Source organism: Falco naumanni, chromosome 4, assembly GCF_017639655.2.
Source record: "Falco naumanni isolate bFalNau1 chromosome 4, bFalNau1.pat, whole genome shotgun sequence".
Classification (NCBI taxonomy): Eukaryota; Metazoa; Chordata; class Aves; order Falconiformes; family Falconidae; genus Falco; species Falco naumanni.
The window spans coordinates 97431907-97459767 of record NC_054057.1 but is presented as its reverse complement, the minus strand read 5'-3'; the positions used below and the strand labels follow the sequence as shown (position 1 = coordinate 97459767).

At 47.1% G+C, this 27861-nt stretch overlaps 1 protein-coding gene across 24 annotated transcripts in view; it reads right to left on the bottom strand.

Moving 5' to 3' along the window:
• The window catches only part of CADPS (calcium dependent secretion activator), a 220803-nt gene that overhangs the window by 161425 nt on the left and 31517 nt on the right, over positions 1–27861 (bottom strand). For all 24 annotated transcript variants that reach the window (XM_040589456.1, XM_040589459.1, XM_040589457.1 and 21 more), the window contains exons 2-3: positions 15616–15729; positions 10762–11094 (exon numbers count right to left, since the gene is read on the bottom strand). In XM_040589456.1, the coding sequence (XP_040445390.1) occupies positions 10762–11094; positions 15616–15729 (447 nt within the window). The remainder of the gene's footprint in view (positions 1–10761; positions 11095–15615; positions 15730–27861) is intronic.

The following is a 27861-nucleotide window of genomic DNA, read 5'->3' as shown; positions in this document are numbered from 1 at the left end:
CATGAAGCATTTGTCAAGTAACACAGAAACACTGGTAGTCTGAAGAATGAAACGTAAGGAGTGGAGGAAAGAGCTGGCAAATAGCACATTTTTTAAAAAAATAATTCTCTTTTCTGGAATACTGAACATAATATGGATTGGAAAGGGGTAGAACCAGACTCTGAGAAGTCATGTCTTTCAGAAATAAGATTAGAAAAGCTCAGTAAAATATTAATACAAAAACTTTCAAAATACTCACTTAGTGGATGATGTATGTCACAAGAACGATCTCTCTATTTAAGATGATAAAAGGAAAACTGAAAGAGCGGTGTGTAACATTAGGCTAGCACAGCTCAGCGAAAACCAGTCCAGGTTCTCTGACAAGACATTGCTGGTTGAAATGAAGACCCTGGAGCTCTGGCACAAGCCTCCAGCATGACCATGTATATAACACCTACTATGTGCAACGGTATCTTTCCATTTTGCTCATGAGAGAGGCATTGAAAGTTGCCCAGGAAAGCAATAGGATTTCAGTGATAAAATACACCAGTGAGGGTTGAAATGTTGCAAAGCACTGAGGTTTTCATGTGGAATTCAAATTAGATTTAAAGACCTACAGGCAAAATTAAATTCTAGCAGCTGCATTGCATTCCCATTTAAAAAGAAGAGAAAGAGAGGCATTAACATAGTGCAGGGTCACGCACCAGTTATGTCTTATTAAGTATTCCAGCCTTCCTTAAGATAAGCATCACATATGGGTTCTTTTGCAGCTAGCACTTCCTTGCTTAAAGAGAGAGAGGTCTGGATAACACCCCTTCTGTCTCCCAGGGCCTCCTGGGCTGATTGACAGGAACATGTACTGCAGGGAACAAATGCTGCTCGAAGGAAAAACGAGATTACTTTCTCTGAAGGGGGCCAGTGGGGTCATCTCTTTGTCATGTCTTCTGCCCACCATCTCTGGTTGAAGGAAAGACAAAGAGGAGGAGTGACATTTTCCTTTCCCAATAAAACACAGGACCAGGCTGAGGACCTGGTTTTTACGTACAGTGGCTTGCACTGAATTCAAAGTTAGGGCACAAGAGAGATTGCTCGAAATAAACAGGGCATTTTGAGAGTCAAATCCCACCTCTGGGAACCAGACCACATGGAAGGTCAACTCAGAAACCATACTCCAACCCATCTCAGTTACATTTTAGGCTGGTTTTGGGGGAGATAAGCAATAAACATCTGATTTTCTCCATCACCTTTGGCTACCACTCCCCCATGATGGACAACGTTTGGCTTGGCTTTCTTTTTGGGCAGAACCACCAGATGTTTTGAGGCTGGTCCACCCTGCAATGTGCCCTACAGGATCGTTGGGGTTTTCAGTGCAAAGTGGTTTCCCTGAACTCAGCAACTTCTTCTTCACTTGCTCCCCCATTTCTAACAGTAGTTTCCTCTCTGCTAATACAAAGGTAACACCTCTGGGATTTGTATGTTGTGCCACCCCAGATCTCCTCTCCACTCAAACAGTTTCAAGCTGTAATTCCCAAATGTTGCCACATTTAATGAGGCTGAAGAAATCTTCCTATTTCTTTAGCTCCTGCAAAACCTGTCCCACTGCTTCAGCATCTCCTGCTGCACAGCTGTGCCAGGAATGGTTCACTGTCCTGACCCTCCCCTCTGCTCTGATCTATTCCTACAGTAAAGCTCAGAGGTGGAAGCAGCCAGGCACTTGCAGAGGCAGCAGACACCAGAACAGCTCTCCCAAGTAATAACCTCGGGGTCAAAGTCTTTTCCTTACCAGAGACCTCTACTAGTCTGCAAATAGCAGCATCAGCACGTCACCAGCTACTTCAGTCCCTCATACTTTTCCTTAATTGCTCCTACCTAGAGCCAGGAATTCACCACTTAACATATTCCTTCCAGAATGCAAGGTGGTCGTAGCAAAATGAAATTATATTAATAAACATATATTTGAAATGAAGCTCCTGATCTGACGGGGGAAAAAAAAATAATCTGGCTAAGCAGCAGGAAAGTCATGCCAACAACTAGATTTTGAGTGAAAGAAGAGTATTAGCCGCCCTTGAATAGAGGGGTTAACGTAAATTGAAAATGTCAAGTCATCGATATTTTACAATATTTTATAAGGTAACCATGGTTATTTTTTATGCATGCCTTTGCAGCATGAATGCAGATGATGAAAAGTATTCATGGGCCAATTGAAACAAAAATAAAACTGAAGAGATATCTTGATGGCAATTTAAACCTTAAGCTGCGGAAATTAATCAGTCCACACAGGCAACAGAGTGTTCAGTTGATATTGCACCACAAACCCCCCTTGCTAAACAGACAAATAAAAAGCATTTCACAAAGGATGAACATCTTGAAAATCATCCTGACTTTAGCCCTAATGTACCTGCAGGGATCAATATTGCTGGAGCAGGATAGATCTGGTCGGATGCGTGAAGTTGCCCGTGTGGCCTCTGGATAAAGCACAACTGTTTCTAACTTAATTTGCACGAGCTGCTGGAAATGCAGAGGACCACTGGTCCCAGAGTGCTGCAGCCTCGGTGCTGCCCAGTGAGGGGGTCACTAATGGTCTGGACGCATTGTCTTCTCTACTGCTGCTTCTTGAGATAATTTTGCATGCTTTTCCATTAGACTAACGAGGTCTCTTCATCGCACTTACATTGCTGGCAAGTGGTGTCACCCCTTACAGCGAGGGCAGGGGAGCAGCACAGCAGATCGGAAGAGGGGGACGGGAAATGGCGAGGGTGAGCAGTTGTGACAAATAACAACTGAGTGCTCTATTAAGCAAACTAAAACGGGGCTTTGGCTCACAGGAGTCCCTGTGGACTTCTGCAGCAAATGACGAATAAAATCCATCTCGAGAACCCTGTGACAGAGGGCCTCCCAGCAGCCAAAACATTTTGTATGGTAGCAGAGGGTAGAAATAAGAGGCTGTCCCTCCGCTCCAGAACCTGTCCAGATACTGAGACCATTTTCTGTCCCTTAAATACTGCACCATAACAAGCCACTGCTTGTTTTTGTGGAACAAGTGACATTTGGCTAGGCTGCGGAGAGGCATCCATACCCCTAAACCTGGAGGGAAGGCTGGCAGGAGGTAGCGTGGGAAGGATTCAGTGTAGAAGACTTCTCCAGTCTAATAAACATCTCTGGTTAGCGTTAGAAGAAAATGACTGACTTTTCCTCTGCAAGTCTTCACCATTGTTGCATGACATGATAATTTCTCTGCTAAACATCTGCTCTTCAGATGCCCGCTCTAGTCTGGTTTCTGTAATGGGACTGTAAAACCAAAAGATGTCCATAGTAGGGACAGAACTGGAAGTTCCTAGTGCACAAAAACATACCTCCCCAACTGGCAGCTAACAGGGTTAAAACACCCTCTGATTAAATGAAATCATCTTTAATTAGTTTAATTGACCATGCCTCAGCCAAGACCATCTGCTCAGCAGCATTTGCCTGCTCTTTGCAGGAGCGATTGATCAGCCATAGCTAGAGTATACAGCATTAGGCTACATCAGATTTATTTTGTTTAATAGAAGAGCTAATTTGCTTTAAATTTAATTACAGGGGCCAAGATTGCTCTCTAAGTCCATAACAGCACAGAACATAAGCTGATCCTACAGCTAATGGACACACACGTAGGTCCATACGTGTGTGTGCAAATCAGCTCAGTGACGACAGCTTGGAGAGCTGGTCCCATCCTGGCAGAGAGCAATCGCTGCATTTTCCTCCCCAAAAGGCAGCAGCACCGTGGCACACTGCTGGGCTGGCAGGGCCGCCCCACTCACTGCCATGTCCCCCTCCAACCAGCCGAGCTCTTCCCCACAGCTCTCCATCAGATGCTGGAGCAGGCAGATGTCCATCTCAACCACTTCTCCTAGTCCTAATTATAAAGGCACTAAATGATGCATCCTACGTAGGGTCAATGTTTATGCATCACACGGGACCAACAGGGAAAAATCAGGGGGACCGCTCTGTACCTCCTGGGTGACCTCCATCAGCAAACCTCTCCCAGACAGGGTGGCTGGCAGCTGAGGGGTCAGTGGAGCCAGACATCACTCTCGCCCCATCCCTGCCATCGCACTGTCCCTCTCAGTTCTCCACCCTCCCATGCCAACATCATTCTTCACCTGGAGCTGATGAAGAGCAGCAGTTCTCCCTCCTCCCCGAAGGACCACGTGTTTCCATGTCGTGTTATTATGAAGGGGAAAATTTCATTCACTTCCCAATGCTTTTTCCGTTTTCAGTTTCCCATCAGGCGCTAAATCACTGCTGTCTTTGGGAGATGCTCGAGCCCTGACAGGCATGCTGTGGCTGCCACTGGCTGCTACAGGAGTAATTACAACCCTGCAGAAGGCTCCAGGCTGCCATTTCCGTTTCCATGGAAATAAATACTGAATTACTGAAAACAGAGTATGATGCTTTATGGATTTTGAGGCTTTTGATCATCTCAAGACCACCTTAACGCATTTTTATTGGTGGTGGCTTTGTTTTAAGGGGGGCAGGGGGGCTGAGGCAGGTAATGCTCACAGTGTGGGGAAAAAAGCCAAGGGGTTTGGCTGATGCCCTGGAGGTTTGTAAGGCAGACAGTGGTGGTGGCTAAAGCTGCTGGTTGTCCACAGCATCCAGATGTCCAGCCCTGGAGAGAGGAGCCCGTGGAGGCTCCCTGGTCCCTGCCTGCAGCCCCAGCTCCCCACTGCCACCCCCGTGACAGTCTGTTTGCTGGGGCTCTGGGGCTGAAGCAAAGCTCCTGCCCTTTTTCAGGGATCATTATAGCTAGCATTAGTGCTCAAATGTCCAGAACTGCAGATGACCATTTCACAGGCATTGAGCTTCAAGATGAAGCTGAAATAAAAAGGAATTGCTTTATTTCTTCAAAAATGAATAGAGAGCAGAAGGGAGAGAGCTGATACCAAGCCCTTGTATCTCTGAACTGAAGGGACAGAGACGTGCACAGACAGGCAACTCCACACTGTGTGCAGTGACCCTGGGCTCAATTCTCATCGCAAGGCATGGCTGGGAATTTTTCATCATAACAAACTAAATGAAATACTTGGTTTGGGGAGGATACACACAAACCAAACATTTATTCTGAGGTCACCTTAGCCTTCGTCTCACCATCTGAGCTGTTACTGTGCCTCACGGGAGTTTCTGTCCTTACTTGGGCTGCATCTCCCAAGTACCACCGCAGTGTCTCTGCAACGGGCTCAATGCACCACAGCAAGACAAGCAACCAAATTCAGGAAAACCACCTGAATTACAGACATGAGAGAGGGGCAGAAGGCAAGATGCTACCTCAGCGAATCATCTCTAATACTGACTTGAGCTAAAATCAAACATTTGATTCAGGACAGAAATCCTAAATATCTTTTCTGCTAACACTTCTGAAACCAATTTTTTTTGGCAGGGGAACTTTCTGCTTTGTGAGAAATGTCAGCTTTTGGACACAGTGTCCTAATTCAGCTGCAAAAATAAATGTCAAAACAGTGAATTCTAGTTTTAAGGCAGCTCTGGTCAGCAAAATTTGGGTCGAAATGTTTCCTAGCTGAAACCACAGCCCCCAGAAGTTATGAAACAATTCCCATTGCACTGGTTAGAGGCTTTCATCCCTTTACGTGAAATAGTCACCAGACAGCAATGGCACTTGGCCTGTGTTGTAGCCCACTCACACATGCATGCTTCTCTGATGTTTCACCTTCTACCTGGCTGCACAAGAATAGATGCTGAAAAACCACGACCATGTATTACTATGTATTACTCAGCAGGTTTGACGTGCATATATTCAGCTGTTTGTTTTCAAATCTAGCATCCAAGGGAACTGGATGAAACTGGAAGCTTAGCACAGGTATTTTGCACGTTTAACAGGAATGCCACAGCGTACAGGACACTTCAGGCCCAGGAAAGAAGAGAAAGTCTGACTGTGAATCCTGTGAATTCAGATGGTCCTGCAGGGACAGCCCAGAGTCCCACACTCCCTCTGAAGCGGGAGGATGGAAGAGTGCAGCTCACCACAGGTGTGGTCTGGATATTGTCTGCTGCTGCTGGATTCACTGAACACCACTGTACTAGCTCCTCACTGCAGCTAAAAACAATTTTCAAACACAGCTTGAGATAGAGAAGTAAATCACTGCCCTATGGCTGGAAGAATGAGACAGGGGAACACCACAACCTGATTTTCAGAGATGCTGCTGCAGTTTAGTTGTCATGAAGGTCAGTGGGAAATACAGGGCTCGTGCCCAAGGAAATGCCAACTGTCGCAAAAACCCAAGCTTGGAATTGCCCAACACTTACAGAAAATAGCTCCTGTATGACTCTTCCACAGCCACAGGTCAATTACAATGCGGAAGAGCTAAACTCAAGCCTTGCCAACGGATTCTGGACCAGAAACCCAAGACTGAAACACCCTTCTCCCTCCATGATGCCCATCACACAACAGAGGAGCTCACGGCTGGAGCCAGAGATACTCAACTCAATGCCCATGACAACTCCACCGGAGCAGAAACACCAAGCCACATAGTCTGTTATGCAAAAAACTTAAGCCTCCATGTACTATTTACAATGTTCTAGTCAGAGGTTGTGCTTAACAACACCGTTATCGCCACAACATTCTGCTACAAACCACTTCCCGTCTTTGTTTCCTAAAAGCCTTTCCAACTGCATCAATCCCTTTTGCTCTGCTGCTATCTCAGATCCTGCTATATCACCACTATCACATTAAGAATACACTTATCTCATGCCACCTGGGGCTATTGTATTAAAAAAAAAATCCCTTTAGAAAAAAATATTTCCGTGCAAATAAAATATTATTTCAGAAGTGAATGGAAATGCCTTCCCGGTGATATAATTATTATGCAATTAGCGAGCGTGATGTAACAGGAGGCCACAGAGAAAAACACCTGCTTCCAGACCACAGGAAAAGTTCAAGCAAGTGCTTGGGGCTCTCAGCACCGTTCCTGCCCGTGCTTTAGGAGGACAACTACTAGGCAAAGCCTTCTTACCCCCTGCCTCCTTGCACAGCCTCTGGGGCAGTTTCACCCTGCACACCAAAGCAGGGTAGAGCATGCCAGAGCAGCCAGCCCCTCCACTCGCTGCCGGCCGACCAGAGCAATAGGAAAAGCTGACAGGCTTTGCTTTTCTAAGCACAGGTGATTGACCAATAAACTGCACTGACAGCACCGCGCTGCCGCTCCAGAGAGAGACGGCCTTCAGATGGCCTCCCAGGGAAAAGGCTCCGTTTCCCAATTCCTCCCATGCACAGCAAACAAGTGTAGGTCAAAAATAAGCGTAGCTCATACCATGCCAAAACGCCGCTGGGAAGCTCATGATTGCCTCCAGATTTGTTCTGGAGGTTTGCTCAGTTTCAGTGTAAAGCCTGTGGCTGGCACCACGGCAGGCTGCCGAGCCAGGGTCTGCGGTGGGCTCTGGCAGGAGCTGCCGGTACGACGCCCAGGGGAGGAAAGCAGATGTATTATTGCACCCACATGTGCGCAACTTGAGCTGCCACGGCGTTTCTGAGGATATTGTAATTTCAGCACATCTAGGAAAACGCCAGATCGTGTTTTCTTTTTACTTAAAGCTTATTCACAAACAGAATTTATAGAATATTTTGTTCTTATGAAACAGGTGATGGAAGCTTCAATCAAATTATTAAGGAAAAGATTTAAGTTGTACATCAAATTAACTCCAACGAGACAACAGTCAGATCAACAGACTGAGCGCGTCTTCACGGGGAGGCAAATGAGCACTGCTTAGGCCAATTCTGACCAAAACACAATCCGGACTGAAACAAAACAGCACGATGGAGATAAATGACAATTTTCAGGTGTTATGGGGCCAGTGCCTCAAAGCCCAGCGGGTACGCTCTGTGATGCAAGTACAGCTGCAGGCACAGGCTGAGAGGTGTTTGCAAATCCACCTGGGAAGGGAGCTCGCTGCTGATTTCAGGACAGGCTGGCAGGGGTATTTACAGAAGATGGCTTATCAGATGGAGACAGATGCAGCGAATGAAAATGTATGAAAATGCAAAGGTGGGGGGAGAATGAGCAGCGGGAAGTCCTGCAGAAGCATGTCTCAGCCCTGCCATGGCCACAGCACATGTGCAATGCAGGGAGCTATTCCACCCCTCCAGCTGCCCCAGGTCCTCTCCCACCCAGCACCCACCCAGGCTGCTGCAATGCTGCACACGCGATTCTTCTCTCTCCAGATGTCTCTGGTTTTACTGCTGTAATGTTGGGAGGTGCCTCTGACTCCCTAATTGGCGTCAGAGATGCCACCACCATGGCACAGAGGAGTTTCCAAGCCACGAAGGGCTCTGCTCGCACCTCCAGCCTGCAGCAATTGGACACCCAGCTGCTGTAGTGGCTTTGAAATCTGCCCTGTGTGAACACCAGGAGCTTCTGAAGTAGGAAATAATTTTCTACTAAAATTTAAGAGGGAAAGGGAAAAATTTCCTGTTTCAGGGCCAATGCTTCATCATGAGAGATCAGGAGGAAGCTTTCATGGGGGGAAGGGGCAGGTTACTGAATCACTGCTCACTGCATATCATTTTCTGCTCTCCTCCGCAACTCTGTTGCGGAAAACATGCTAGCTGAGTGGCACGCACCTCTGACTTTTGCCAGGAACTCCCCATACAAGCTAAGCAAACAAAAACATTTGCAGTTTGATAGGTTTTACTTATACCCTACAACAGACTGGCTGCAAGCAATGCATGAGATCCTGCAGGAAGGAGAAGTGGTCAACAGTGATTTTGGTGCTTTGAGGCAAGAGGGAAGTACAGAACAGCTTCTGCTGCTCTCCTAAGGGCTACCAGTGGCCAGAGAGCTCCAGAGATCCCTCTGGTACAGCCCAGGTGCCGTGACCACAGGCAGCACCAAAATAAGGGTCCCCACAGCAAAGGCTGCAGTTTGCCTTGGGTACTCACTGTGGTCTTCCCTGCAACATCTAATGGGAGAAGGAGCAGCAGTGACCTGCTCCCACCTCTGCTCCCCACCCCACTGTGCCAGCACCTTGGCACCATAACCACTTGCACTGTACCCCAGGAAAATACCAAGCGGCTGAACAACTGCTGGCCTTGCAGCTTTCTGAGCCATGCCTTGTATAAAGGGCTTTCCCTTCTGCATAGCTAAACCTCACTATCCAGGTATTAAAAACAGAGTAACTCCCGTGCTAATACTCACTTTCAACAGAAATTACATCTTTCTCTAAAAGCTTAAATTACAGGTTTGCTGCCTCTGAGTATTAGAAAAGACCCAGAATTAAATCCATCACTTTCAGAATAAAATCAGAACCTACTGCAGGAAACAGGTTGCTCGATGCAACAGGGCAATTTGCAGGGAGCAGCCACTGGGTTCATGGTGTCAGCCAGAAAGGCTCTCATAAACAGAGATCACCCACAAAGCAGGGCAGCCATGATTAAATACCGTTTTCTGCATCACTGGGAACCACAAAGCAAGAGGGTAGAGTCACACACACGCTCACACAAAACCATGCTAGCTCCTTAGCTGAGCAGAGGTCAAGGGAGGATGAGACACACAGGGCTTGAGTTGCTTTAAGTTAAAAAAACAAACTACAGAACTGATTCAGCTCTCAGCACATCACTGAAAACATGGTTTTGATCTTAAAGAAGTCCTCCAACAGAGGACTGGAGGCATGAAATCTTGTTTGTAAACATAATCTATGAGGATCGATGCAGTCCTTGCTGTTGCCTTTTTGCTATGAAGATGCCTTACTCAGGGACATTTATTATCCTCTCCCTCTGCCACTAAGGTCTGAGATGCAAAAATACAAATGCAAGATAATTAAGCTCTTTACAGGAGAAAAACCAGATCAAACAATTTTCTGTCTTGAAAAGAATTGGAAATGTCTAGACAGAAGGCAGAATTGGTCTCGAATGTATTAATTTCAGTAAGACGTTGAAACCTTGAATTATGGGGAAGAGATTGAGGTCTGCTCCTCCTCCAAAAACTTTCCACAGCATTACCTTACCCTCCCCGTGACACTGACACCCTTTATCCCGCCTGTGATATTTATATCCGATAGCAGGGGACCATAATCTGGGTCACCAATGGCCTGGATGGCCACTGACAGCCCCCAGCAAGAGCTGCTGGAAATGCAAGCAGCGCTGCTGAGTCCCAGCTCCACGGCTCTGGGGAACTGGCTCTTACCGGGGGAGAAAAAGAGAGGAATGGGAAAGGCATCTGGGAACTCATGGTGCAAACAGAGCCACCTCAAGGGCATGGCGGAAGGAGAGAGCATCCCAAACCCCCACGGGCACACAGGGGTCATAGGCTCCCTCTTCTTAAGAGGAACCAGTACAACTTCAATAAGCCCATTTGCGTAAGACATCCACCCCAGGGGCGTCTGAGCTTCAACTATTAATAAGGTTATTGCAGGCTACCAGAACGTACTTCTGTCATTTAGATTGGTGATGTGACACAGGAAAGGCAAGCAAAACAGCCCACTTAAGCACCATCAAAGACCTGCTCATCCAGGCAGAGAGCTGGAGGAATAAAATTGCCCCATCTCAGCAGTCCTATGGGGTATTTCACAAGGAAAAAAGCATGAGCAGAAGGCAGCTCACTTGGCTAGCCGGAACAAAACTGGCAGTGCAGAAGTCCCACAATGAACCAAATCCCCCTTGCTTGGTGGAAGTTCTCTCACAAACAGTCTGGTCAAACCCAAGTTTCTAGATCATAACAGCAGTATTTCTCACTGGCAAGCCCTTCCCCAAGAAGCCCTCTTCCATTCCCACCCAGCCTGGGAGAAGGACATTACCTGACATGCGTTGTATAGAAGCTGATGCTCAAATTTCTTGATCCCCAAAATGTTCTGGAACATCTCGTAGAGCTGCTCCTTGCTGAGGATGAGCTCCGAGGCAGCGCTCGCCGTCATCCTGGCCTGCTGCTTGCGGGGATCCTCTTCCCCACGGTAAATAGCATCAAACTTTGCCATCCAAGAGCTCAGGACTGTCTCCTTGCTGAGGCCATCGATTTCTGGCAGGCTGCGCACTCTTTTCTCAATGTGCTTCTTGAAGACCTCCCGGGAGTCATTTGCTGAGCACCCTCCACTCTGCACCATCCTAGCAACACGGTCGCTTTTCAGGAATACCTGCAAAAAAAGGGTGACTTCAAATGGTGTCATTTAAAAAAAATAAATTTATAAAAATCCCCTTCAATTATCACAAAACATGGTTTCGCTGCTGGGAAGCCCACTAACTGGCTGCCAGTACGTTTTCCAACTCCTCACTCAACAACCACGTTACCAGAAGGACAGAGGTTTCATCTGTACTTTGTGGGAAGCGTAATGAAATCAGGTGAAGCTTCTGCTTTGCGTCCGCTAAAACAGAACATTTTGATGCAATTAGGACTTCATGCGATGTTGTGATCGCACCTCACCAGATACATAAATCAAATGCCCTTTGGGAAAGCAGGATTATATTTTACTCTAGCAAATGTTTTAATAAGGAAGTTATGGCAGAACTACATTCACCTAGCCAAGTTCTGCCCTGTTAGAAGGAGCCCAGTCATCCTACTGGAGGCAACAGCATTGCACAGCATTTATCCTGATACCCAGGCCCCCGGGAGACCTCTGACCAGTGCAGGGACCAGGCTTACATTAAGCTGCTACACTGCAGGAGATCTTTGCAGACTGCCCTGCTGTCACAAGATGACAGGAATGACATTGTATTAGTTTAATGTAACTTTCAGCTAAATAATTGTCCCCACTTCTCCTGCAGCTGGGTCTTTCCAACCTGGGCAACCAGCACGGCAAGAGCACCATTAAAACACCCCGGGAAAGGACAAGGATGAATGGCCCAATCTTTGCAAACTGATGGGTAAACGCCAAGGCAACTCAGATGACTAAAAGGTGGCATGGCTACACGTGGACAAGACCAAATCCATTCCCGCTCCACCTCTGGGAGTTGGTGAAGTAGCACAGGATGGATGGTTCAGCACGGCCTGAGGTTGCCTGGGAAGGCTTTGCAGGGAGAGCAGCCTGCAAGGTGCAGGACACTGACAGCAGGAGGGAGGGAGGAGGCGTTTGATGAAGATGCTTTTCTCACTGCAAGAGCAACAGAAGGGTCAAAAACATAACAGACTCCTGCAGACCAAGAGATGTCACGGGAGCAGCACAGAGCTGAAGGGTGAGAGACAGACAAGGGAATATTGTGTTGGCTCTCCTCTCCCAAGCCCCGAATGCAGGAAAGCAATCAATGCCCAGTAAGAACTGCTGTTTTATTAATGATGCTGAGAACTGATGAATGCAGCAGGCTGGGAAGAAGCTGTGCCAGCACAGGGGTATATCTGTCAGCCCTCAATAATTCAAGAGCTTGAGGATGACCTAAGGACATGGTAGATATTTTTTTACACCACTCAGCAACATGGCACTCCATGTTCCCAGACGCTCAATGGCACGGGCATCTGTTGGCAGTGGTAGTGGGTTTTGCTCCAGGACCAGCCCAAAAACGCTGCTGAGGAAGAGCTGGGCTGTTTCCTTCCAGTAGCACCACGCCGGGGAGTACTCCCTGCAGACGAGACAGGGAGGATGCCATCAGCAGCCTCTTTAGTCCATGCTGAAATGACACCAGCAGACACTTTGTTTCCTTGCAGGGCTTAAATATGAGTGATAACACCCAGGTGTGTGCAGGTGCTTTTAAGTAATAGTTGAGAGCTATCAAAATTCCAGTTCCCGACAGAGCTGAGGAAGTCCCCAGCACACCGACTGTTGGAAGTGGTGGGAGGTCATGGCAAACAGACCCACTGCAGCACTCTCTGCTCCCACATTCCCCCTCTAATCATCTGCTCCAGGTGCTTTTGGCCTGACCCTGTGCGACAGCACTAATGACTTTCCATACCTGCCAGCACCAGCGGCTGTTATCTGTGGTCCTCACTCCCATCAGAGGGGTGACAGCACCATGAGTGAAAGGACCCGACCCCCCCTCTCCCCTCAGCCCTGATTTATCCTCCCCGGATGCAGAGCAACAGGCAGCAGAGGAAAGGAAGGCTGCGGCTGGCAGAGGAGGCAGGTGCAGGGGAGCGCCTGTCAGACACAAAGCAGCAGTAAAAGACCATGAAATAAGAAGATAAAAAAAGATAAAAGAGGTGTTTTGTCCTGCAGAGCGGGCTGCTTTCTTTAGAAAATACCAGGTGAATCGCCTGGCTGTAAGATTGCCTAGTAGGACTGCCAGGAGTCAAGAACTGGCAGAGCAAAACCCCAGCATGGGTGCATATACCAGCACATGCAGAAGAGGACTGACTTCTGTGAGCTGGCAGGCACGTCCTGCCACGTTCACAGATGAACCCCCCAAGTCATGCGTGGCCTCGGCTCTGTCTGCCCAAAGCAGAGTGGAAATGGGTCTAATGAAGCATTTCCATAATACCCACTGAAGGGACTGCTGCATAAAGTGCTGTTTGACAGAGAAAGCTTTACTCATTAGAAGTAAAAGGACACGAGAAAAGCTCTTTGCTGTCAGAGTGTGCTGGGCCTGCCTCACACACATGGGTCTGCAGCATTCCTGCAGGCACAGCAGTGTTTTGCAGACCCGCAGCAGAAACTGCTCAGATCACTCCATCTTTTAATTTGATAGCAGCCTGTGAACTAGTCTTAGACTGACAACCACATACTTACCCTTGACAGCAGAATGCAACCACGCAAACACATTCAGGGCAACAGCAAATACATTCTTGACCTACAATGTCACCTTTACCTCCTTCTTTCTCCAGAAAAAAAAAAAAAAACCAAACATAATAAAAAAAAAATTCCCTAGGCAATGAACCTATTCCTCAGTGTTAATAAGTGGACCCCTTAGAAACACCAGCCATGTCCTGCACAGAGACAGCCAGCTTCAGCTGAGCAAACCCCCAAGTTTTAGTATTTTCCAAGCCATCATGCAGCTTTGTAAGTCAGTACCCAAATGCCAATTTCTAGACAGTGTCCATCCAAGGGACAGCTGATTGCACAAAACCCTGAGATTTGCAGGAGCCAAGATAAGCAGCATCTGCTGTGATTGCACCATGGCTCGACCAAGGGTGGGCAGCCCTCTGCAGGGAGGGAAGGAAGGAGAACACCATCAGCAGGGAACGCTGCTCAGGCACTGAGGGAGGGCAGCGGCTTTGCGCAGCGAGGCTTTGCCTTGTGCTGCTGCAGATGGTGCCGAGGAAGAGACAGGCAGCCGTGCTACAGCTGCACAGAAGCTGAAAGTACCTGGCTATCAATTAAAGGAGACCAGCAGTTAAAAATGCACTAAAGGACAGAGCAATACATAATGCTTTTTGTGGCCTGTTTTAAGTAGGACAGAGCCAGTGCGGTGTCCAGCTGTACTGAAAACAGGTTTTGCAGACATGTAGTGCTGATCAACTGCTCTCTGTAAGTTTGATCACTTGGGATAATTATACAGCACAGGACTTCTGGAGCTGGTCAGGACACATTTTCAGCCAGACCCATCACTGAAACAGGGATGTATTTTGCCTGTTTTTAAGCAGCTTCCTCTTCCTGACCAATAGTCTTAGCTGAGCAGATTACGCTGCTCTTACATTCTAAAACACAGCTCACACCATCTTGAAAACTTTCTCCAAGAGCATCTGTTCGGTGAAGCTGTGATAAACTGATGATCCCTTGGCAATTTCTTTTCTGATAAGAGATGTAAATTACTCTCAGCTTCCTTCCTGTACAGAGAATGATGGAGCAGTAACTACTAGGCTGGTTTAATAGAATTAATCCAGAGATAATTTGTACTTTCCTTACACAGAAGCAGCTGCTGTCATTTTTTATAGAGTTAAAATTCTCTTCAGTTTTAGTATCTGATTTTGGTCCCCTCTTAGATTCCACTTCTAGAGAAGTATTTTATGTAGGCAATTCAAAATCTTCACCTTTTATGACAGAATAGCTCTAGGGAGAAAGAGAAATGGTTTGCACAAAGGCTAGCAAAAAAATAAGCAACACTGCTCATACAAATCACAAGCATTGATTTCCTTCAAAAACAGAAGCCCTTTCCTTCTGAGAAAAGACATGAAAGGCAGCATTAAGGGCTGCATAAAAAGAGGTGCAAAAAGACAGACATGCATAATTATTCTTTTGCACAATTGTGAACAATGCTTCACGTTCCTTGGTATCATCTAGTTTTGTAGATGTACATCCTCCTCCCTCCCCCTTTGCTTTACAGCACTTGTCATACCAAACAGAAAAGACAAGACCGCTGCTGAAAATCCCAAAGTCATTTAGACACAATGCAAAAGCTTCAGCAGGAGCTGAATGTGATGCCCAGTTTTGTCTTGGTATTTTTCATAGGGAGCACGCGACATTTCTTTTATATCGTGTCATCCCCTCTGGTTTAAAGCACACTGTTTGAAAGTATCAGGAAGATATTCTCCAGCTTAAAGGAAGGGTGATCTTCCCTGTAATCAAGCTATAGGATACACCATGGTGTAGGGGTTGCCATGGTTGCATGTTCAGACCCTGAACCTCACAAACCTTGTGATGTACCAGACATCAGATGGAAGAAGCCTTGCACTTCCCTTTGATAAAGGCGAAGTGCTGTTTGATAAAGGACAATTCATTAGCTCAGAATTTGACCCCATCTGTAAGAGTGAGAACAGAGATTCATATGAATATTATATTGTCTCTCCTTACCTCGTAGTAGCTCTGGACAGCGTTTATAAATGCTTCATCTGCCACAATCTGGGTTTCTCCATTGAGAAAGGCCTGGAAACGATCTTTGATTGTCTGGAGTTGCTGCTTACTTATCTGCAAAACATGCCAAAAGGAGAAAATTGGTTAGAAAAGGTTTATGTATGAGGAAAAAAAACCCCACTAATTCTTCTGTGCTATCTTATTGGGGTGTTTATGATGTGCACTTCTGCTCTCCTTTGGGGACAGCAGCAACAGACGAGGAGTCAGCCACGCGTGGGTATGCACACACGCACTCTTCACCCTGGGAAGTTCATTCGAGCATCAGAAGCACCTAAAGTCACCCTGAACATAATTTCTAAACAGCTTTGCCACTACACACCACCACAAGACTTTTACCACTTCAGGTATACCCAAGTCAAATGCAAGCTGCTGTGTGCATGCTGGGAAGAGACTGTTCTAGTGCAATCGTTTTCCCGTTCAGCCTCTCCTCCCCTTCCCAAGACGAGGTTTCATCACTGAACAGGAAGCCTTACGAGCTGGCTTTCATCAGCACTCTAGGGTCTCGGTCTTACCTCATTGGTTTTTGTTTTTTTCCCCTTGCTCATTTCTTTTGGCTTGTCACACATAAAACACCGGTCAGGACCAGTGGTGAAAGAATTTAATGCCATTTAATGCTGAAGAAATTGTACGAGGGCAAACCTGTTCTCCTTATCATTGCAAGGACTCTCTCTGCTGTCTCTTTGCTGCTCAAAAGTTTCTGTCTAGCGTACAGCTGGTAAAACTCACAAGACTGTTCTAATTTTGGAACAATGACATCAATAGAAAGTTTACAAGGGTTTATTCCAGCCTTGTAAGATAACATGCCATTATTTTGCCAACTTATCTGTCAGTTTGAGAACAGATATAGCTAAACCCCCCCACCTTTTCAGCTTGCAGCGCAGACAAAGTCACAGCGGGCACATAAGTCACGAACCAGCAATGCCAGCATAACATCTTAAGAGGCAGGGAACACTCACGCTGAAGGGCTGCAGGGATTTAAATGTAGTTGTGCCTATCACAGTCCTTATCACAGGACTACTTCAGGGTTTGAGGATAAGAATTAATTTAGACAAAAGAAAGCAAAAAAGATGTATATAGAACAACCACAGATTTAAAGGGAAAAAAGAGCAGGTACGGATTAGGCTGACTATTTAATAATAACCAAAAGGTCTAGAGAAGACTGATTTTTTCTCACTTGTGTGCCAGCAGAAGAAACCTGCCCATTAGAATGGAAGAGAAAAATAAAATTAATGTCTCTAAGTGTCTAAATGGCTTTGAATAAAGTACCAAAAACTATAGAGATACAAACAACTAGAGTATAATGAAGCCTAGTAAACACAGATAGTGATAAAAAACAGGAGAGGGACCAATTGGAAAATGTAACGATAAATATCGCTAGATCTGGAATGATGCACCATGCAGGGTGTTTAGGGACTACAGTAACGAACATCATGAATACTGGTAATTAATTCTACAACATCACACTGAGAAGGGTTAGTAAGCAATGGCAATTTGATATGATAATCTGGGAATAGTTTATCCTGGTGCTTATGGAGAGGTGTTCACCAAAGTGACATAAAGCAAGTTTCAGTATGCTCCGCTTCGGAAAATGTGGAAGAGCTTTCACCACCCCTGTGGATGCTGGAAAGACAAGTTGTTCTCACCTGGAAAACAGCAGCCCAGACTTCACAGGGTCTGACGCATGCAGCAAGGCTCAGCATCACAGGGCCGTACCAAGGACCATCCCTCTAACCTGACCCACCTCAGCTTTGGGCACCATCTACAATGACCGCTGGGGAAGAGTACTGCCAAAAGCTCCTGCCTTTAAGGCTGGCAGGATCTAGGTTTTGGCTCTAAGAGTCCATCTGCCATGTCAGGCATCTAAAACTCTTTGTGGTGTTTGCCAGTAGCACCCTAGACATCACAAGCCCTTGGGCAATATGCACAGCAGCAAACATAAAGCAGGCTCCAAACCTATCTGAGCTGATGGAAGCTCCTGACAGGACTGAAAAGAAAACTGGGTCAGCGATAAGAGGAGCCAGAGACAATGTAGTGATCGAGTGGGAGACACCTGTGGGAAGGCACTAGGTCTGTTTTTATTAAGCATTTAATTATCTGGAAGAAGAGAAAAGCAAGATGTTAATTAAATGCATTGATGATTTTGTATTAGCAACCGTTGTGAATGTCAGCCAGGAATGATAGGGTGATAGAGGTCGTAAGAAACCCAGAAAAGAAACAAGAAAAGTACCGGTAACATTGGAATCAGGGTGTTGAGGCACAAGGAAATACATATTAAGAGCGCAGATACTCTGAGCCAAGATGCTAAAATCCCAAATGAAAAGCCATGTGCATGGCATTTTTATAATTTCTTTTTCCAAGTTATTTCTTAGGACAACCTCCAGAAGTCCTTCCTTGTTCAATTCCTGTAATGCTACCTAGCAGCAATATTTTATGCTTCTTCCTCAATATTGAATGGGCTACCTTCAAAATGAATGATGCTTCTTGAAATTCCTAGAAAATCCCAATACGCAGCTCACACGTGAGCTCCTGGGGGCTGTGGAAATGAATCATCGGATTTGCCTCTACTGAAGTGCCAGTTTCCTCCTCCTCGTCCTCCAAGCTCTATACAAGTATTTTCCCTGTCCAGGGAAAAGGAGATCCTCCCTGATCACACCAGGCTGCAGCATGGCCCAGTCCTTGGCTAACGGGACACCGGGTCTTCCATCCCCACCAGACCGTGAAACAGCACTGGTGTATCGATCTCTGTCCGTGCCACTGTTAAAGACATTATCAGACAATCTGAGCCAAAATTAAACTGCTTTCATATTAAATTTAGCTTCTGCAGCACAGCAGCAGAATCCTGGTGCAGAAAGTCAGCAGCAGCAAGGGAACAGAGGGGACCAGACCTGCAGGTCAACAAAACCTGCCTAACATGCTCCATCACCCATTTCACACCCCTTCCCCTCCCCATCAGGCACCCAGGGCATTGCTGCCAAAACCCACAAATGCCTCTCGGGCTGCCAGGAGCCAGCACCTCCCCGACAGAGGCTGGGCCAGGGCAGGGGAACAGCTTCAGCCCCAACGCCACGCACCAAAGCCTTTAAGAAGGGCCAAGCAACGCCACCGATCCATCCACAGGCTCAGAGGTGTTACTTTGTCTTTCCTTATTAGGGGTACCTGTGATCAGCTAAAACCCCATATATACAATAAAATCATAGAATGGTTTGGGTTGGAAGGGACTTTCAAGATCACCTAGTTCCATCCCCCTGCCGTGGGCAGGGACACTTTCCACCAGACCAGGCTGCTCCCAGCCCCGTCCAACCTGGCCTTGGGCACTGCCAGGGATGGGGCACCCACAGCTGCTCTGGGCAGCCTGTGCCAGCGCCTCGCCGCCCTCACAGGGAAGAACTTCTTCCTAATATCTAATCTAAATCCTCTCTCTGTCAGTTTAAAGCCATCACCCCTTGTCCTATCACTGCCTGCCGTTGTAAAAAGCCCCTCTCCAGCTTCCTTGTCAGCCCCTTTGGATACTGGGCGGCTGCTCTAAGGTCTGCCCAGAGCCTTCTCTTCTCCAGGCTGAACGACCCCAACCCCTCAGCCTGTCTTTGTGGGAGAGGTTCTCCAGCCCTCTGATCACCTTAAAGCAAGCCAACAGCTTTTGCAGATCCAGTAAGGTCACGAACAGGCCAATACAAACCACTTCTCCGTTACCTTCCACAGCGTGCTTACAACTAGCAGAAAACAACAGACTTACTTCTCCTTGTAATCACATCAATACAGTACCACAGCCTTTCCACCAGCTATGGCAGGAGGTGAGACCCTGGTGGGTTGCAAGCCCAGCGGGTGTTGAGGGGGGGGGGCAGAGTCTCGCTGCCTCTGGTGCAAATACAAACGCAGATCCTGTCTCACAGCAGAGAAGTAGAGGGCTGGGAGTAACAGGAGTACTGCGGGGGGCAGAAGAGGTTTATTCTTTTCACCTTCCCTCACTTTTCCAACCATCACTGTTTTTCCCCGCAACTGCTTTCAGCGTGTGGCAGGTGTTAAAGAAATAACAGTCGTTTCTGCATTCGACAGAGATTGCAGCACACCCTGCTTGCCTACAGCAACTCTGGACCCCAGCGAACTCTCCTAAGTTAACGCTGTGGTGTGTTTATGCAGCAGAGTGTTTCACAGCTTTTATCTAAAGCATGTGAGTACTTAAGTTGCCAGATATACACATGCGTATTAAAAATGTAATTAAGTCAGTGATGATGAACTCCTGGCACAGGTATCAGGCAGGGTACCTATGGAGCTTTGGCCTGGCATCCCTAGTGAATTGAATGGCTTTTGATAAGAAGGTTAGCAGAGGTCTTCTTCATAATGGACTAAATTATAGGGAAGAGCTTAGCAGTGACTAGATTGAGCCATCCAAATGCTTCCCACCTTCTTGGTCTAGAAAAAACTGCAGACCCAGCACAACTTAGTGACCTCAGAAACCGGATGGAATAATTTCTGGCACGTGCCATGTCCCCACCATGGTCACCAGCAGAGCAGAGGCAGTATCTTGGATTTGCTTTGCTTGATGCAGATCTCAGCAAACAGTACACCAGCCTCCTTGAGACAAACACGTATTCTGACTCAGAGCCAAACACAAACGTGAACACACAGAGCCACAGCACCTTCTCCAGAGCTGTTCCAGCCAGCAAGCATCTGGCACCATCTCTGCACACTGTCTCCAGCTCCCTTCGCCTACATCAGGGAGCAGAAGCATGGCAAAGAGGAACAGTTTGCCACATTAAAGTTCCCTGAAAAAAGTTACACAACACAGTGTGCCTCACTGATCCATCCTCTCCCCAAAATGCTTTTCTGTGTCTGAGCAGGCAAGAATAAGTACGGGCGCACTCGCTCCTTAAGGCCTGCACTGCACAGCCATGCAATGCTGGTTGGGTTTGGGTTTTGTACGGCACACTGCATCGCCGATGGGCTTAAAGCAGAGTCTCAGATTTACGTGCTTTGAACTTCAAAGAATTACAACAATTTCTGCAGATTTTCACTTTCAAATCTGCATGTGTGAAGAAAACAAGATGACTTGCACTCACAGGACAGTTGTCTTTCCAAGTTTCGTATGATGCACACCAACAGTATTAAACAGAATCATAGAATCATTCAGGCTGGAAAAGACCTTGGAGATCATCAAGCCTAACCCTTAACCCAGCACTGCCAAGCCCACCACTAACCTATGTCCCAAAGCACCACATCTACGTGTTTTTTTAAACACCCCCAGGGATGGTGGTTCCACCACCTCCCTGGGCAGCCTGTTCCAGTGCTTCACCCCTGTTTCAGTGAAGACATTTTTCCTGTTATCCAACTTAAACCTCCCCTGGTGCAACTTGAGGCTGTTTCCTCTTGATCTGTCACTAGTTGTCTAAAAGAAGAGACTGACCCCCACCTCACTACACCCTCCTTTCAGGTAATTGTAGAGAGCGATAAGGTCCCCCCGATCCTCCTTTTCTCCAGGCTCAACACCCCCAGTTCCCGCAGCCGCTCCTCATCAGACTTGTTGTTCTCCAGACCCTCCCCCAGCTGTCTGAGAGCCACAGATGACATGCCCCAGGAGCCAGTAGAAAGGAAATTTTCACAAGAATTGATAAGAATTCCTGTGTAAAGTTGTGGTGAGGGTGGTCCAGCAGAGACAGGGGCCTTGCAAATTTTCACAACCTCATTTGCATGAACATGATCTGGTTTGGGAGGGAGCTCTGCTTTGAGCAGGGAAACAGGGTCAGAGACCTCCAGAAGTCCCTTGCAATCTACCTTATTCTATGACGGTACCATATCCAACAGAAGATTTGCAAGGAGAGGCTATCCTAGGCTGTAAATTGCTAAATGTTTTAGGACTCACCACTGTCAGTGACAGGCTACAGAATAACCCATCCACAGCTGTACGTGTGCTCAAACCAGCTAATCAAGCCACATCCATCAATGTGACAGCTGCTGGAAGAGCAGCCAGATTTGAATGCTGTAGAAGGAGGTTTTCAAGCAAAAGGCACCTCTGTTATAGAGAGGTGACCCCCTTTACTGCCATGCTTGAACACCTCTGATCGAGGACTGGGTGTTTGGGTGCACCGATGCCTCACGGTGCCCTTGCACCCAGCATATCCCACTGGAAGGGTCTGCCCTTCAGCCACGATGTGAGGATGCGCAGGTGCTGCATGCTGGTCCTTGATGGCTCAGCCCATCAGTAACACTCGTGTGTCCAAGGGATTCATCGGTTCAGCTGAGGACCGCAGGTAATCCCCAGGGGAAGCACCTCTGCCTAGGGAGACCAGCTTACAGCACAGACCAAGAGCAGCACAGAGCTCTTCCTCCTCGGCGCACTTGCTGTGCAGCTACCACTGCAAAAAGGAATATTTAACTGCTCACAGCAGCGTTCTGGGTTTGGTTGTGTAACATCCAATAAATATTTTATTACTCCTTAGCATCAGGTGATTTAGGAAAAAGCTAAACCAACCAAACGAGCATCCCTCATCATCACTGCTTCCACAGTCAGAAAACCAGCCACAATATAAACAACGTGGAAGGAGGGAAAGGGGAAGGGCGGGGGGGGGGGGAGGTGCAGAGCAGCCGAGAACTGGCCATGGGGGAGAGGCCAGAGGCTCCAGCAACGGGCATGAGACTATAAAAAAAACCCCAAACAACCAGCCAGGCTATTTTGCACTGGGAAAATGCATCAGGTTCTCCCTGCACCGATGCTGCCCCTCCCCCCCAGCGCGGGGAGGACTCACATCCCCAGCATTTGGGGGTTTAATTGCAAACTCTCCTGGGCAGACACGGCTGCTTTGCAAATGGCTGAACGTCACTGGCTTTTTACTGTGACCAGTATTCACTGCCAGTCTCAGGGAACTTTTCCCAGCTGCTTAACAGTGCATTTTACAGTTGTTTCAGAGAAGTTTAGTATTTGTTACCAGAAGAGCTCCTTGTGCTTTGGTTTCTGATAGCCACAATACATCTCTACAGGGATACCAAGATAGCACATCCTTTTCCCTTACAGTCTGACCATACGTGGATCATTGTGCCCACACCCACTGATCTACCGCTGTCTGTACAATTCCCTCTTCATACGGACTTGATTTTTTGCCTCCCTGCTCCGTCCCTGATTTACAGGCCCTGGTGCATCCACCCTGCCCACTCTCTCTCCAGCCACACTCATCCTTTGCATCCAGCAAACAAGAAAAACACCAGTCACGTCCCCAGCCACCAACCTTGGTACCACCTCCTCCTCTCTCAAAAAGGATGCCCAGTTGATTTGCTGCAGAGAAAACTGTGCCATCACCATGCCTGGGTTTGCACACACAGGGCAGTAAAGGGCATGCACAACCCCGTCTGCCTGCAGCAGCTCATGCCCTGCCTGCTCAGCCCACCTGTGATGTTGGGGATGCGTCACAGCAATGGGGACCCTCCAAAGAGCAACACTCCTACATACCCACCTGCCCCACACTCAGAAATCAGGCTGCGTTCAGGCACAAGCAAAGCAAGGAGCCCCCGGGTCCTTACACATCAGCCCAGCACTGATATACAGCTCAGACTACACCACCCTCTCACTCCAGCAGCCCGACAATACATAAATAGTATTTCCTGACCCAATGGTAAATGCCTGCTTCAGCAACGTGACCAAAGGGGTGAGACAACCCAAGAGAGCTGCCTGCAAAGGAAGGCAGGCCCCTCCGCTGCCCAGCGCCCTACCACAGCATCAGCTCCAACCCTTGCCAGGACCTCTCGCTACCTCTGTTATTGCAAGCAAACTCCAGCAGCTCTGCAGCACCAGCAGCGAGTGCTGAATGATTTCGGCACTTGCTGGAACATTTTTTCTTTAAAAAGGCTCAAGTATTGCTGGATAAGTAATGGTAAGGTAAAACATAAATCCTTTTGGTTAGGCCAGTTGCAGGCACAGAGCCTCTAGATCAAGCAGAGCAATCTCTCCTTTCCACTACCAGACTAGCTCCAGTAGCAGGTTTATCAGAAGAGACAAAGCACAGGCTCCGAGTCGCTCTCTTTGAAACACATGGATGCTCTTTTTTGTCCTCTCAGACCCTGAGTGCATTCTTTTCCTGTGATTCACCCTGCCAGCTAGGCACACTTCTTTGGCATATGTGAAAGACCTAAAACGTTATTAAGGCTGCTCCTACACCATGATGCACAATGCTAAAAAAGGAAAGCAAAGCCAGGATTTGGGACTGGACCTTTGCCGTGATGACTTTCTCCTTCGTTCTTTCCAAGCTACACCTTCCTTCTGCAAGCTGCCACCACAGGGCAAGCCTATATGTAGACACATCAAAAGATGCCTTGCCACCGCCAGCATCACTTGCTACATCTGTTTGTACTAGTTGTGTCCATCCAGTGCTCACATGATAACCCTGCATCTCTCCCCTGAAAAGGGTTCCATTTTCCATTAAGATCAACCACACTTATTAGAAAAAGCAGCTCTGACAGCATCAGGAACTTCTACTTCTGTCTGCAAGTTTCCCTTCTCCTGCCATCTCTCTTCTGGCTGGTCCCTCCTCTGCAGCTGGTGTGCAAGTCAATAACCCCAAGATGGAGCCACCTGACAAGAGCACGGAAAATTTGGAACTTCTCCCAACTTTGATCTTATTTTACCTAAGCAAGCCATTAGCAGAGTGAGTTTGCAATAGATCCAACAGACTAAGCTAGCCCTGCTGGGTATTTTTCTGTGTATGATCAAACAGATACGTGCCCTTATTTTTTTACTGATTAATAAAAATATGACTTTGATCTCAGAAGAATGGAGAAACCAGCACAAAATACAAGCAAGAAATAGCAATGATGAAATACTCGGCCAGTGACTGAGCATGGGCTGAAGGGCGACTGCTGCTCTAAGAAACCTCCCTGGTGACTCGTGCTGTGACAGGAGTCTCGCCTGGTGAGCTCTGCTGGGTAAAACACATCATCATGATGTGGCAGCTTTCAGCAGAAAGCCCAGCGTCATCCTGCCTGTGGTAAACATAGCTGCTCTGTTAATAAAACAGAAAAAAACCTTATAAAAATACTAACAGAAATACAGCTAGCAAATAAAACCAGGAGGCAAACAGAATGGAGGCTGTCTAGGATGGGCAATTTGACATGCAAAGCATCCCAACACCAGATGCCCCAAAGGCAGAAGACAAATCCCTTTATTTCCCTGAGGTGTCCTCCAGGCTGGGCTCTGCAGCTGGCTTCTCTCCTCCTCCTCCTCTCTCCCCGGCCCAAACACCTTATTTGCTCCCTCCCAGTCTCCCTCTGGTTAACCCCAAGTCTCAAGGGCCACTAACACAACCACTTACACAGCCTCCCCTGGAAAATCCTGCCAGCAAGGACCTTGGTCAGAGGTGCAGGTCAAGGCATGCTTGCCCTGACTGGCGCAGGAGCAAATGCAACAGAAAGAGCTTGGCCTACCCTTTTGCTCCAACAGTGCAGTACATGCAGTAGGTACAGTCCATTGCTGCTCTGAGACCTCCAAAAATACTTAGCCCAGGAAAAAGGATTAAGGGAATATCTTCCTTCTCCTCTTGAGCCTTACAGGCAACTCTTGGAAAGTAACATTTTCACCCCTTCTTTTTCTTTTAGGTGGAAAGCACCACAGCCTCTTGAAGCTTGTGAATGTTGACGTGATGCAGCTTCGGAGATGACTACCTCGTGTATTTTCATGTCTCAAGACCACAGGGCACGGTGGAAGGGCATGGTGTGGAGCTGGAGAACATCACAGGTCATCTCCCATGAGTCACCCCATGCTGTGTTACTTGGAAGAGTCAGGGATAGGTTGGGCTATGAACCTACTAGAATTTAAATTTCAGAATATTTTGAGGACAACTTCCAGGACTTAGATGTCTCATAACCTGACGAGTAAAAAACAAAATCAGTTTGGGGTATGGGTGCTGCACATCTATTGTCCACTGGACACAAAGCCCTGAGCCTCCTGCTCTATCGCTGAGCCAGGCATGTAAAACCTCTCAGTTCAATTATCAGCAATAGATAGCTGATACTGTATATATTTAAGAATAGAGTTTTGTGAAATATCTCCTAAAAGTGCTGCAAAGGTACATTTGCAAATGGTGCCCTGGTGCCTAAAGGAAAGAACTGGTTAGAGGTGAATGGTTTTACTCAGCTGATTAATGTGGCCAGAGCCTCTTCATCCAGTGACACCCTGCCAGCCCCTCCTGAGGAGCAACTAACAGTGGAGAACCTCTTCCCACCACCCCGGTGGTCAGTGTTACTTGGACAGTACAGTGCTCTGAAGATCAGTAACCCTCACCGCTGCTGATATTACCCAAGCGTCTCTGTTCTTGGACTACTTTAGAGGCTAGACAAGGCTTGGTATAGCCTGGGTTTGGAGATCCCAGACTGAGGGATCCAAACTGATTTAGCTGAAGACAGCTAAATATCCATAAACTGAACCCGAAAAGCGGGTGAGGTGTGGGGTGGGAACACAAGCTGGTCTGTGCTGGTGGGACCCAGGACCCAGGCAAGTCCTTGCTCTCCAACAGCCCAGTTGTCTGCTCCTTCTGTGCTGCATCTCCTATTTGTGAAAGGGAATAACAGCACTTCACTTCTCTCCAGAAGTGGCTTACATGCACAAAAAGACTGAGAGCCTCTCACAGACTAGGATGGTGGGCTATCCAAGAAGAAAAGCAAGATACTTTTAAAGAGGTACTTCTAAGTCACTATTTGAGCTATTTTAATCTCTATGTTCCTACTTCAGGCAGACCTTACATACTGCAGAAGCTAATCGTCCTTCTTGGTTAATGTATACAGTGGCTCATGCTGACTTGAAAACATTAAACAACCAGAGCTAAAGATCTCCTACCGACACTTCAGATCTCCAAACAAAAAAACCAGTCTTTTTTTTTTTTTTTTTAAAGTACATCCATGATCACTGGAGTTATTTTTGTACCATTTTCATCATTAAACTCTAACTCTCCTCCATGTCACAAGCTATTTTAAAAACAGTTCTTACTGAACAGAAGCGCCAGAGAAATGAATGGAGACTCAAGGACTCCTGGTGCGTCCCAGCCTCTGTGAAAGTGTCGCTTTCAGCCTGGCAAAGTCAGCAGGCGATGGAATATCTTTGATGGGTCTGAACAAGGTAGCAAGGAATGGAGAGAAGCTTCCAAACAGATGAGGCTGAAACAGTGAGCCCTGCCACGGACGCTCCGTGTGCACCCACCACCCCTCACCGAGAGCTGGGGACACTACCAACCCCCACAGAAAGAGGATTGCTGTCTAAACCAACTTGAAACTGGGCTGGTGGAGCAGAAGGGGAAGCAGATGCAGGTCTGTGCAATGTTTTTTCCCCCCCCCAAACAAAGCACATTTTCAAAGCAGCCCATATAGAGACCTGACTTATTACACCCATGGGGTCTGGCTAAGTACTTGTGCTTGAAATTTTCCCTTATTCTGTGCATGTGCTATGATTTCCAGGAAACAAACAAAAAGAAAGAAAACATCCCAGATTTAAAAAAAAATAATCTATTTGAGAGCCAAGAACATCTCTAATCCAGTAAAAGATAAGCTGTCTCCTTCAGACAGCACTTGAAAAAGGTTCAATCAATCAGTCAAGCCAGAACAGAACTTGTTTCTAGATGGAAAAACAAGAGAGAAAAGGTGTGAATCTGTAGTGCACCTCCTCCTCACATTTCCTGCTAAAATGAGTAATCTCAGATTTTACAAGGGCATGTTGTTTGGAGCTGGAAGAAAAAGTTTGGTAAAAGGTAGTTTGTTCTGAGGCAGCAAACTACTGCAGGAAAACAGAGTATTTCAACTTTCCATCCCCACTGTCAGGCAGAGAACATAGGAATATACCTTTGTATGGTGGCTGGTACGTAGCTGAAATAGCTGAGAATGACTGACTACTCCTTCAAAGATATTAGGGAACATTATTTCCAATAACATTGTTCCACTGGGGTAATCTATTATTATTTAAGGAAAGGCACTTAAAATTATCCATTTTTTTTTTCCCCACAGCCCTAGTCTTTGGACCCGGTTTATGTCAGGAGGCTGAAACTGAAAGGGGCAAATCTTGCAAATTATCTGAGGTGCAACAGAGATGGGGTGAGAGCCCCATGGAGTCACACCCCCGAGGCTAGTTTAGGTCAAGCAAGTGCTCAGATTTCCAGGCTTGGAGCATGTTCGCTTGGCAGGGGAGGCTGGAGGAAGCAGTGGCCTTCTCTCGGCTTTGGG